Source organism: Engystomops pustulosus, chromosome 4, assembly GCF_040894005.1.
Source record: "Engystomops pustulosus chromosome 4, aEngPut4.maternal, whole genome shotgun sequence".
Lineage (NCBI taxonomy): Eukaryota > Metazoa > Chordata > Amphibia > Anura > Leptodactylidae > Engystomops > Engystomops pustulosus.
In genome coordinates, this window is record NC_092414.1 from 131,643,075 (window position 1) to 131,657,502 (window position 14,428).

At 38.6% G+C, this 14,428-nt stretch overlaps 1 protein-coding gene across 1 annotated transcript in view; it reads right to left on the reverse strand.

The window, feature by feature from the left end:
* PLXNA4 (plexin A4) overlaps positions 1 to 14,428 on the reverse strand; it is a 467,309-nt gene that overhangs the window by 410,607 nt on the left and 42,274 nt on the right. Inside the window, exon 2 of the mRNA XM_072147475.1 lies at positions 1,897 to 3,130. Within this exon, the coding sequence (XP_072003576.1) occupies positions 1,897 to 3,072 (1,176 nt within the window). The 5' untranslated portion in view covers positions 3,073 to 3,130. The remainder of the gene's footprint in view (positions 1 to 1,896; positions 3,131 to 14,428) is intronic.

Genomic DNA, 14,428 nt, shown 5'->3' on the forward strand with positions numbered 1-14,428 from the left:
TAATTTTTATTATAAAAAGTTATACAATTTTCCAATACACTTTCTGTTTCCATTCCATACAGTTTTCTAGATCTCTGCTTGCTGTCCTTCCATGGAAAGCTTCTATGTTTACTACTAGTAGACAGAAATCTGACCGTGGCCGCTCAGGTGCACAGCTCCTTATAACACACAGCTCTGATTACTCTCTATGATATAACGAGCTGTGCACCTGTGTGACCATGGTCAGATTTCTGTTCACTGGTACCAAACATAGACGCATTCCATAGAAGGACAGCAAGAAGGGATCTAGAAATCTGCGAGGAATTGATACAGAACGTATATTGGAAAATTGTTTACCTTTTTTTCATAAAAACAATAACAATTATTTGCTAAAATGGGAACACCCCTTTAACTTTTAACCAAATAAATATAAAATCTAAATTGTTTGCACACAAAATCTATTCCATTGTATATACAATGGTTAAACCATAATATATGGAAGCAGGATCTACTACCGAAGGGACAGAATGAGGTAGCAGTGATAAAAAAAACACCAAACACAACATCATTACATGTAGTCTACAATATCTACATTCATTTGAACAACATACTTTGAACAATATTTGGTATTTTGCAACATCCTGTTATATTACAAGGTTTCAAACACAAGACCTGCTCTACAAATCTGACCCACAGCATTCTGTAACCCAGCCCCTATGCTGCAATGGTAGGGATTGAAGCATAGAGTCCGCACACTCGGATATACACCTTTCCCACTTTCCCAAAGTAGCAGCAGTCATCTTCTTTTTTTACTGCTGTGTTCAGTGGCTGTACAGCTCTCATCGCATCATGCTTGCCGACTTCAGACCTAGCGTGTACAGTTGGCAAACAAAGAAGTAAAGAAGATGACAGGGAGTAAGTGTGGGGGCACTTTGGCTGGCATAGGGACACTCTGAGTAGATGCTTTGGCTGCTATGGGGCACTCTAGCAGCTGTGAGGAATTCTCTGTGGGGGCACTCTGGCAGGCATGTGGGCACTCTGTCAGGCCACTCTAGATGCTGTGTGGGACACTCTGTGGGGGCACTCTGGATTGTGTGGGGGCACTCTGTGGGGGAACTCTGGATGGTGTGGGGCACTCTGTGGGGGAACTCTGGCTGCTGTGTGGGCACTCTGGCTGATATAGGGAATTCTCTGTGGGGGCACTCTGGTAGGCATATGGGCCATCTGTCAGGCCAGTCTGGGTGCTGTGTGGGACACTCTGTGGAGACACTCTAGATGGTGTGGGGCACTCTATGGGGGCACTCTGGATGGTGTGGGGGCACTCTGGATGGTGTGCCAGTGCAATCTTTTAGGGCACTCTTTAGGGGCACTCTGGCTGCCATTGCGACACTCTGTGAGGGCACTCTATCTTTGGTGAGGGGAACCTTTGGGGGAAACTCCAGCTGCTTTAGGAGTCATTTGCCTATTGTCTATTTTGGGGGTACTCTAACTATTTTAACAATATGTTAAGCTCTGTGGTTGCCCTCAAATGGCTGAATGTAATAGTTTTGCTGTATAAATGTAACTACTAACAGATTGAGTATAGATTTATACTGTTACCAAATGACATTCAGCCTCTTTAGGGCAACCACAAGGCTGATGTGGCCCTGGTGAAAAAGAGTTTGACACCCATGGATTACAGTATTTTATGATTGTAGGTCTAACCAGTTTCATATTTTGACTCTTTTTCCATTTTTTCTGGAAAGTTTACCTTCCTTCATCGTTTTCTGCAGTTTATCAGATGATCCTAACAAGCATTATATTAAACATACAACTTAAAAAGATAAGTGTACCTCCCATTATTAACAGATTTTTTAATTGATTGTTATATTCATATTTCGGTTATCATACAAGGTTAAAATAAATCACTTTTCTTACCGCATTACTGCAAGGAATATCCTTTACTTTCAGCCATGCCAGATCTAAGGTGCCTTCACCCTTGTAGCAAGATTGTAGTCTTTCTTTAATTCTATCATTAATTTGCTTAAGGGCAAACACACACAAGGCAGACTCATCCAGTGATTGTGTCCTCCTCTTCTGACCCTTAGAAAAGATGGTAAATAGAACATCATCTCCAGGTCTGATTCCTAAAGACCTTGCAAGAATTGATCCGGCTTTGGACAAATAAGCTGCCTGAAGAAGCCTGTACTCCACACCATTTTTTTCACATCCAATTGGCACCTCAACATATGAATTAAAAGCTGTGTCCTCTTTACATAACCGGACTAACTTTGATGTATAGACCTGCTCCTTAGTTGTGGAACCAGGAGGAGATGTCATCTCTGGTTGAAGTGTCAAGAAGTACACAAAATTTGCACTACTAAAGCCATATATATAGTAAATATCAAAGTCTGGAATAACATTAAAAGTATCTGAGGGTATTTTTATCATTGATGCAACAAATTCATCATGAAAGACATAAGCAAACATCCCATCTGCTTCTGAGTTTCTGGTAAGTTTGCGGCTGGAAATGGTGGGAAAATATTCAGGTTTTCCATCAACAGATGTGGCAATAAACAATTTATCATCTAAGTTGTTGTTTGAAACAATAACTCCAAAAACTGAGCCACTCTCATTAACTCCTGAGAGGTAATGTTCCTTTTTATGGAAGGGTTCACCAAGTTTGAAGAGGTCTTCCAATCTGAGAAGCTTGCAAATGCCCTGATAAAGACTACCGCAGGCTATTAACCTATTTTCTTTATAGTCAATTAGCAGCATTTTGTTAACATTATTAGTGTACACCAATGGCTCATTGCAAGGTTGAACTATTCTAGGAGGATAACACTTTGGGTTGTCTTCATCTGGTCCAGTCTGGTGGGTCAGTAAGACTTTTAAGTCTTCAGAAAGTTTATAGATTCTGTTAATAGCTCCAAGGTAAATGTGTCCAGTTCTTTCATCAACTACCAAGTGGTTGAATGTCCAGTCAGCTTGTTCAGCATAGAAAGTGGTAAAGTTTCTTTTTGTCTGTGAAGTCTTTTGGGAGATAGCTGACACAGTGGCCAAAACCATAAGGTGGGAAATGGTACAAATCCAGCTCCATCTCACAGATGCCATATTAGTAGTCAAAAATTGTTTTGTGATCTTCAGTTTAATAAGTCTGCTCCCTTTGGTCCTGTCAAGAAATAAGAACACATATCAACATAAGTGCTAATGCCAAATAATGTGCATTAAATACAGACAGAAATTTATGATTTATAAATTCAAAATGTGAACTAGGGCTTAGTTAAATGTACAATCTGTTGTGTATTGATCAATTGATGTCAACTATACATAGTATATGATCTTACCACATTGCCTCCATTTATGAATGGAGACAAATTTTATTATTTTCATATTCTATCCATTTGCATGCAACCATTAACAAAGATAAAGCAAAGACAGGATTTAAGGTCATGTTCCATAACTTTTCTTAATTAAACTCAATTGCTGTGGCATAGGGACAACTGAATCTGTTGTAAGTGGAAATTTTTAAAAACTTCCAGTGTCCCAGTAGCCACAGTGGGCCCAGTACATGATAGAGGGAACCTTAGGAGAGGGGACCACACCTCAGTATACATAAGCACTTGTCCGAAATCTACTATCCAGGATCAGTCCTGGCAATACACCTGTCTTCTTTAACTTACTGTGTGTCCCCAAAGTCTGTAGAGAAGAATATATTATGTAGGTGCCATTTAATGCCATAAGGAGGCCATATAGCTCTGTGCATATTATCAATTAATACCTATCATGTCCATGTGAACCCACTGGTATGAGCTTTTGTACTCAGTATAGAAACTCATTTCATACTAATAAATTAAAATATTAATGGTTAATTAGGAAAGAAAAGAATAGAGGGGAAAAAGGCTTCAGTCTACCTGGAACAGTGGTACTTCATTACTAGAAGATATCATCTTGCTAGTGGAATGAGAGCAATGCCTTTGATGAAAATAATTGGTATAAACACTCCTGGTAATTATTCTTCTACATTGTAATTAAGTATACATTTATTCTTGGAAATTAAAATGGACTTAATATTCATTGTGGTTTTTTACTACATGCCATCAGTAAGGATTCATTTGTCAGGCTCGAACTGTATAAAACAGCAATCGGCATCCAGAATATCACATTGTCAACTAATTTGTAACTAAATGACTTGAATCAAATGCAGTGTTTTGTAAACTGATATTGTGGGTAAGTGCACGTTGTACAGTATTTCTCACTGGACAAAAAATGAAGAGAGTTTTACAAATACACTTATCATCAATCTGGTTAACCTCTTTTCTTCTGGACAAAGCTTGCCCATTAATCTGGAACCAGATGGTAACACTACTAGATTTAACAGACCAAGAAAGATTAATATCCTCTGTTTCCAAGCAACTCCACACAGATGCTATGGGCAGAGTTGGGGTGAAAGGGTTAGAGTGCCAAGCTAAGGCTATGTATCACTGCGAGGATCCCTGTGGCATTGTTACTTTGTTGTCGAGACATCTCTCTAGTCTGTAAAATCTCTCTGTACCCTGAGATTGTAAAGATTGAATATGGCTTTGGGTCACTAACCAGGGTCTCCAGTGGGACTTATAAAACTACATCATGTAAAGTAGAGACTGCACTTTGAAGAGACAGATTCCCTAAGCAACACTTGTCAGATTCTTCAATGAGAAAAGGTATAAAAAAGCCACAATATAAAAAATTGTACTTAGTGTGTTACGGGTAGATGTATTAACACTTTTATTTGTATTAAAGCACATGGAGGACACACATTTCTTGTAAGGCAAAAACAAAATGAAGACGTAAATCCATATAATAAATAAAAGCTCCTTTCTCTGTGAGATCCTATCAAATGTCCGTAGACGTAATCCCAGGATTTTCCTATATTTAATGAAGTCATTCGGTCACATTGAACATGAAGATGTATTCAGTTTGGGGAATAAAAACCCTAAGACACCAAACATTGTAATCGCTCGATTGTATCCAGTTTGCATTTGGAAAAAGGCAATGCCAGAAAGTGCCCAGCTGTTCCTGGGAAAGCACACTGAGCATCGGTTTCAGATCACTTCCAGCAAGCAATGGAGAAGGAGCTTAGTGACTCTGCCAGAGGACACCTAAGGCAAGAGCTATGAAGTAAATAAAACCCAGCAGTATGCCTACTGCTAATCTGCCAGTGCATTATAGTGTTTATTTTCACCCTCTGCTTGCATAGCGATGGAGTTTCCTGGGACACGGATGATAGCTGTGCTGACCTCTGTCCCAGCTGCAGCGCAAACCTTCAATACTAGCATACCTTAGGGGACATTGACATCTCAGCTGTTTATCTTACCTTCCCATGTGGAACATTTGTTGGCAATAATATGCATTTTCATATGAAAGAACACATTTCCAAGTTTCAGTATGTAGTGTAATCACTGGATACATTTTCACATCTGCCCATTCCTGAGAACATAATGGACTTGTACCAGTGGATCTGAACTATAGTAAAATATTGTTACTTTGTTTCTCAAAAACAATTCCTATCTACTATAGGCTATTAAAACAAACTCTACAGATAGAGGCTACACTTTCGCATTGCCCTATATTGTGCCATATTTATCTGTAGCATCTTTGACTCCAACACTTGTCTACCACTGTTTTGAGTTGTTCTACATAAGGCTTCACAAAAATGTGACAATTAACAATTAATTATTTGATGCTTTATAAAGTTGCATTTAATAAATGTGACATTTATATATAAGCTATACAGGCCAACCATGTCCCATTTTCAGCTTATCTTTAAATAGTACAGTGATCAGTGTAAAAATGATTAAGATCTGCCCTAATACACCCAAAAAGTCATAAAATCATATTTTGTAATGTTTTGATGCAAAAATATTGCAGTGTAGGGCTTAATAAATGGCCACTTTATGCACTATATACTATATATACTATACTGTATACTATAAAATATGTGCAATGGGGGGATTGGATAAATTCTGGAACTTACAATATGGGTAAATTCTGAAACCTTTTAGTCTCAGAGTTCAAAATTAAGAAACATACCATACTCCAAAACATACTGGTAGGTTGATTAGAATGTGCGCTCCATTGGGGACAGGGGCGATTTGGCAAACTCTGTGTGCGCTATATAAAGAATTATTATTATTATTAACAAAGTTGTAACATCATGTGCACAGGCCGAGTTTTTTTATTCATCTCCCTATTTTTTCCCATACTGTAATCTACTATAGCACTGAATAATACATTTAGATGAATTCATTTCCATCACAATAATATCCCCGTGTCCACACCTATGTGAATTACAGTCTTGCAGATGTTATAGTGTGATGTATCAAATTTGAGAGATGCTTCATAAAATTACTTTATATCTCTCCATATTATTACTAAAATAAAAGCAAAAAAATATTCTTCACTGCTATTTAGTGTAATGAAGTGATGAATTACCAAGGTGTAATGTCATACTAGAGTAGAGTTTACATTTATATATCTGTATTTTCACAGTGTAAGGCTACATTCACATGATGTATGCCCGCTGTACCGTAGTACGTCGGGCATACATCGGCGCCGGGGAGAGGAGCGAGGGATGAGCGCTTTTCGCCCCCGCCCCTCTCCATAGGAAGATACAGCGCACTGCGCCGTATCAGGGGAAAAGATAGGACATGTCCTATCTTTTCCCGGGCTACGGAGCGCTACAGTGCCGCACGTGTGCTGCACCGTACCGCTCCCGTACAGGGCCGTGAGCCCATAGAAGTGTATGGGGGACATATATCGGCCGTTCATACGTCGGCCGTATATACGTCCCCCATACATGTGTGTGAATGTAGCCTAACAAAGCAACAAAACATGCAATCAACTCAAAAGTGTAAAATGTAATTGCTAAAGAGGCTGTCCAAGTAAAGAAGCACATTGCTGAAACTTGTAAAAAGGAATTTACAGTGCCTGACACCTCTCAGTTAGCATTGGATGCACAGTTCCATGTGTTGTCATCTAAAATGTTTTTTTAAAGGCAGGTCTCTGCTGTTGCCGTTTCCTGGATTTAGAGATGACCTCTGAGCAAATGTCCATATATGGTGTGTGTAAAGGTCAATTCTGAGTCCTGTGTTTGGCTGCAGTTGTGAACTGTCTTGAACAGTACATCACATGTTCACGACGTGAAATGTGACAGCCAGATCTGGTGAACTGCCTGGAGGGAAGGTATCTTTGTAAAATGTTCACTTCTAAAATAAATTGCATTGGCTATCTATATATGTATATGAATGACACATACAGATATCAAATGGTCATGGAGGAAGACAAACATTACCAAATTTAAGATGTTCTATACTTTACATATAAAATATCCCTTTTTGTGAACATATACTACATATTATAGAGATCAATTGTTATAAAAACCCCATCGGTGAGTTAGACATCTTATTTTTTACACCCCTTAATAACCAGAAAAAAGCTTGGAATTAATTTTTTTTGTAAAGAAAAAAACAATGCAGCTCCTCAGTTTGGTATGTTTGGACTGAAGAGAATATATGAGCTCTCATGCCTGAACATTAATTTCAAGAAGGCAGTTGAGAGCCAAAGATTGGGCACTTGAGGGATACAAGAGGTCCCCAGGTCTCCAGTTACTAATCTAACGGAATACTGAATGACAATACTTCTCCATCCTTCACAACTGGTAAAATGGACATTTCCATGCAGTGCTTTGTCCTGCATGCTTTACACACTTTGGTGCCATGTTTGCTTTCTAACTGCACATAGTACATTATAAAATGTAAAGTACTTGTCCTAAATAGACCACATGCAAAAACAAAGTGTAAAATACACAGTCAAGATGAGGTTTCTGACTCACCCTTAGCCAATTATTATATAACTGTATATGGATCAGATATCAAGGGACTTACGCTGTTCTTTATTTTGATGGAATTAGTTTTAGGTCTCATGGGGATTTTTGCCTCCCATAGATCTACACTGCAGGAGAACAACTTGAACTAGATATGTTTCTCTTTTCAACTGTATCATGTTATTACCTTCCTAGTTCCAAATATAAATGTGAGCAGATTCTGAAAAAAAAATAATTATGGGTATTTATCTTGGTGCCATAGGCAACATGGCTAACCAGGGAAACAACTAAGCATAACAAGAGATTTCATTTCTCAACAGGTTAATAAATTAAAAAGAGTACACATAGGACCAGGATTATTGATGAGTAGACACAAACCCCTCTGAAACTGGACTTAGAAGTCCAGGTTTGGGTTGGAGTTTGATTTCCACCACCAGCCATTTAACACACGCGATCACAGCTGTCCAAAGCTAAGCCCTTAGCTGAGCCACCATTTTCGCAGGTTGTCTCTCCACGATGATGTCACCCAGCCATGTTTATGCTCCCAGCAGCATTTAAAGGGTTACCACCAGCACTGATCATTGGTATTAATGAGTAAGGGTTCAGGTTAGGTCCCCGGACCCTACCATGAACATAATTTCGAGATATGGGTTTCACTGAACTATCCTGAACCCGAACCCCACTGGGTCTTAACTACCCAGGTCCCTTATGGGACCCATAAGGTGAGTCCATCAACTTCAAGTTATGACTCCATTTCCCATAAATGAAGCTACCTTTTATGTTGCATGGTGTATGCAGTCCTGCAGAAAATCTATAAATCTATAAGAAAAATAATGAACTACAAGATTTTTACTAATCGGGATCCCTTTACTTTTATCACATAAATGCCACATCAAATCAGACATCAGATTTTTACAGCTGGTGTAAAACAGCATATGGCTTAAGAAAAACACAATCCCGTAACTATTCATCTACAGCATATACAGCTGCAAATATCATATTTCACCTACAGCATATCTCAACATTTGCATACTTTTGTATACATTTTGTATACTTAAGTTGTAAATCTGCAAAACTAATTCTGTTTCAGGAATGTACAGGCAACACCTTGAACTGGTGTCTGGAATTCTCTTCGTGCAGCTACTGTTTTTCCAAATGTCCGGCTGATGGGTATCGAGTGAAAGGCTGCCTATACTGTCACAGTTCTGTGAATGGGAAATTCAAGGCGGAACTTTTTATCTGGATCAAGCTATTCTCTCAGTCACATCTCACTCTACCAATTTCACAGAGAAATGCACAGGCGGGTACCCTCCATGCAATATAACAAAAGAGCCTTCATATCTTTTCTGCCATCATTTATCAAGCCAGTGAAGAGAGAAATCCCAGCAAGAAAAGGAAGATGCTTCTCTTTATTTTTTACTATCAGGAGGGTAAAGTTAAAAAGTCAAAGCTCAAATTGGATGTCACTATTAGTCGGAATTGTTATGTTACATTATAACATTGCTGTAAACACAAACATAAATTGTTCTTTAAATGGCGTACAATGAGCATACAGATATCGACATCTCTGCCCTAAAATGAAGGTTCATTTGTGAATTAATATTATATAAAATTGTAACCCAAGTGTTAGATGAGTAAAAGCTTTCCCATGCTAGCCTCATTCTATTCATAAAGTGAAAAATCTGTTCATATCAGTTTGTCAGGGAACATTCATTTATATCTGCACATATTAGCTATTGAATATGTTCTTGTCTAGATTGATGTCAGTGACTGGCACAGTTTATATTATGCTTATTACTGTTAAAGGAAATCTACCACTTAAAAGTGGTAGTTCTAAGACACAGATACATAGCACCAGCTCAGGGTGAGCTGGTGCCGGAGCATATTTTCGTTTGTTGAATAAAACCCCTATCGCCGATTCATTAAAATTAAAATTTGTCTCGGCGCACCGCACTAGGGCACGGCGCACCATGCGCGCGCCTGTGTGTGTGGCGGATTCTGAAGTGCCGGAGAGCCTGTGACGTCACTGAGCTCTCCGGCACACTCGCGCCTGTGCAATTTAGGTAGGTTTCTTTTAATATTATTATATATTAAAGTGTGCAGTAAATTATTACATTATCTAACACACATTGGGCCAGATGTATCCCTTCCAGGTTTATTGTTGAACTGTTTTAGCACCAGTTTTGCAACTAAACACCACACTAGCCACGCAGAAAAAATAACCCTGTTTTCCTAATTTATCCTATCAATTAAGATGTTTTGCTGCACCTAATAATCATTCATCATTTGCGACTTGTTCAGTTAGGTGCAATCTCGGAGCAAAAACACTCCAGCCTGAAGGTGGCGTAAACTGAGTAGCAAGCACTAAGCTGTTCAGCAGAGGTGTGTATCCCCAGCAGCAAAGCTCAGCTAGAGAAGCAGAGATAAACTTGTAACACATGTAAGTGCCCAAATCTAACATTGCACCTAAACTTGGCTCAAGTAAAGTGATAAATAAAAGTCAGGAACTGAACTCATCAAAGATAGTTGTAGCTTGTGATAATTCTGGCGCAACAACTATTCTTAAGCGCAGAACAGTGATACATCTAGTCCATTATCCTTTAAAATTGGTAATTTTTGTGGGCATTGTTGACTATTATCTTGTATTTTTAGTAGTGGTTGTGTCTTGTATTGTAGTTCAGTTGTAGTGGTTTATTGGACTACCTTTTGAAAGATGCAGATAACCCCTTTAGAGCCCCATATTTAGACACTAGTTAAAAATTCATTGTTGGTCACATACAAGCACAGTACACACAGCTCTGCTCTATCAGTTCACACACACACACACAGCTCTGCTAAGACCATTCATTCACATGAACACACTCATTTCTTCTACAAACATTTACTCACATGAACACTCTCAGCACTATTACATATCCAGTCTTACCCACAACTTCCTATCCTGTTTCTCTTGCCCAATCCCCTGGTAGCATGAAAGATTTAAGGACCTTGCAGTGATGCAGTGATGTGATCAGTCACATGCTTCTGACATCACTCTAGGTCCTGCAATAACGCTCAGAAGACGGAAAGCTGTTCAGAGGCTTGGCTCTCTCCTAGATCGGTTGAAAAAATTTACCAGCACTTCACCTGATCTCCAGGACAGCATTCAGGAGGGTCTGGTGTGCTAGATCCTCCTGACATTCTTAGACTATAAGTTGCAGGCACTTTTTAGCAAGATTTTTACATTGTGACAAAGAAATAAACCCCTAACCACTCAGCGTCACAAATTGTGTATATGTATTGTAGGTTGACTTTTAGACCTGATCCATGCATGTACAGTATAAAAAGGGTCAGGAAAAATCTGATTTACTATACAAGAGAGGGTTATGTGCAGGTTTGTGCAGGTTCTGGGGTAATGAGGGATTAGGAGGGTTTTGCTTACTCATTTTGAATGTATGATGCTTTCCACATATTGTAATACTGTTATCGTCTTTAAACATTCTTTAGAATCAATCATAAACCAGAAAAGCCTTTCATCTATGTTTTATGAATGTACAAATAAAAATGGAAAATTGGCAGCATGAAACATTAGTGTTTTTTGATTTTCCTTTGCCACAAATCCTGGATGGAGTTGATGGATGATATTACCACTTATCAACGTTGGGGGCTTTGGCAAAGCTTCTCAACTAATTGAAGTATAATTAGCATCCAAGCTTCAACAGTGTGTGAGGTTTTTAACAGCCATAACCTTTCCAGGTGACTGAGGGGAGAGGAAAACAATTCCCGCTAGGAGGAGGAAACAGAGGTGGACAATTTCTACTTTAAAAAGAACATTGACGCCAGACTTATGTCTTTGACCTGCGGGAACAGTTCTACTTCTGTTTTAGATAAATAACTGACACTTTAACATGTCTTTCAGTGATATTATTTTTTTCTGTTTTCGTTTGGGTTATTTTGGGCAAAAAATAACTTGCTGCTAAAGGCTGAATTGGCAATGAGATTGAATATTTTTTTGTAGAATAAAACACTGCTGGCACGGAGACAGGTAAACATTTCTATGTAGCCTTGCCATACTTGGCTCGTGACAACAGCGATCTGTTGGCTCACCTGTCTATGCTTTATCAAACCTTCAATTGAGGGATTTAGCAATTAGCAAATGCTTTTAATAAAATGACATTCGGGAAGTAAAAAGTAGCACGCTTGGCAAGAATTCCGATATTCCTCTAGATGAGAGGAATGTAGATTTCACTTAAAGTCAGGAAACTGAATATAAAGCAAATAACACATTATAAAAAATACACCAGACCATTAACAAACATGTGTGACTACACCTATACTTAACACTTCATTTACTAACAAAGCGTTTACGTGCTGTAAGTAAAGTAATCATTTAGCAGAGCACCCAATAGGAAATACACATTGTCAGAGAATGAATTGGTTGCTATGCCTCCCTCCCTAAAGCAAAATAAAGGCTTCATTGAAGCTAATGGTTTTGTATCCAGTCTCACTGAAAGCAACAGGTTTCATTCCACAATTATTAACATAGCAAATGGAAGTGATTATATCCAACATTTTTCTTCAGCATTTCTTATTGCACAATGGTTAATTTTACCTCTTGGGGAAGGGAATGCTTTGGTTATTAGATTTTGGCAATTTAAGTGAATTTAGACAGTTATAATAAATGAACAGATAACCTGATCAGATTTTTCTGGATTATACTAAAGCAAATTTATCACATTGAAAATGTAATGTTATCTGCCAGCTAGTATCATAGCATCATGTTATAGAGCAGGAGGAGCTGAAAAGACTTTACCTGGGATAGTTTCCACAAAATGTATGGTTTAATTATCTAAATTTAGGAGCCCAGGAAGTGGTCATACAGATATATATGTAAATGCCCTACAGCTATCTATGACGACACATTGGACTCGTAACTAGGGACGGCTCCAGGTTTCAGTAGGCCCCTGGGAAACAATACCTAAGTGGGCCTCTTTGTTTTAGTTTCTCAATTTTTAATGCAGCCATATTCCCTAGTTTATCATCCCAATCAGCCCACTTATGGTTATTTTACATACAGCCCCTACATGGTTATTTTATTAGATACAGCCCCCCTCAACCTCATGGATAGCTTTGTGCAAGCTGTCAATTGGTGACACACATTCACAATGGGACATCATGGGGCATCCTATGGACTAATATTAGTCATCTAAGAGCACATATATCATTGAACATACATGGAATTGTGGTGGTGTGTAACTAAACATTTACAGGTTTTGCCAAGGCAAGTACTTGCCAACCACTGCCCCTGCCTACTTGCCAGCACTTTGCTAAATCACAGCCAACAACTGGGCAATGGTCCCTTCTCAGAATTAGTGCACAGATAAGTAAGACTAACAAACAAACATGGGAGACAGAAAGACAAATAGTGAGGTCAGGCAAACCAAGCCAAAACTAAGATGATGGTGAGGTACAAAATTGTTCAGCAGAAGAATAGTTAAAAGGTAAAAACATATCCACCACCACTAGCCAGAATACTTGTATAAAAAAAACTGAATGAAGTCATCAATGCGATAAAATAGAGTGTCGAGACACCGCCTTAGTAGCTCTTAGGTTCAGCTGTCCATTGCTCCAAAGGCCAACTGTGACACAGTCCCAGTTTCTGAGAGGCAGCAAGATGTAAATCACTCAGCCCCTTGCAGAGTATCCACTTGGGTGTGGTACTGTATTGAATCTTTTCTTGGTTGCTGTAGTGCTGATTGCTTTTTGCTCCTGTCCTACATGGAATGATATCTTATACACAACTATGTCAGTAGGTTTTTAATTAATAAATTCAATCTCTGACAAGGTGAGGTTTGATGTGAAGCTCCAACACAAAAGTTCATTAATCACAGTTTTCCAAAGACGCATTTTTAAGAATAACTACCATTTTCACTTCCTGTGTTTTTAAAAGAACCTGATACTGTACATTGTACCATTGTCTAGCCTCATCATTTTTATTCTATAGGAGCTCTATGCTCTATAGATTGAATAGCATTATTTTATGTATCTCCTTTATATTTAATGTATATAGTGTAGATATGTGAGTTTCTGAAATATGCCACATTATGGTATGCAATCTCACTTAGGTTATATCATTACTATGTCAAGAATGCATTTTACATTACAAGCTCATGAAGAGTAGTATGAAAGTGTAATGGTTACAGTAATACAAAGCCTTAAGTAATGCATAATGTTCTTGGAAATGTTTATGAAAGCCACTGCTCCCGGCAATGATGAGCTATAAACAGAGCCGCAGATACTAGGGCGATTTTCTTTTTGGAAATGTATGTGAGGCATACTAGGAGCAGGACCGGATTAAGGTTGGTGGGGGCTTGTGGGTGTAAAATCTGGTAGATACATGCATCCATACACAGTAATATATCTATATATACAGCCTACCCCAATAATAAATCCACATACAGCCCCCCAGTAATACATCTATATACAGCCTCCTCCCCCAGTTATACATCTATATACAGCCTCCTCCACCCCCAGTATTACATATGCAACATCCCTCACCACTAATGATAGATCTCAGGTAATACATGCATTTACAACCCCCAGTAATACATTTATATACAGTCCCAC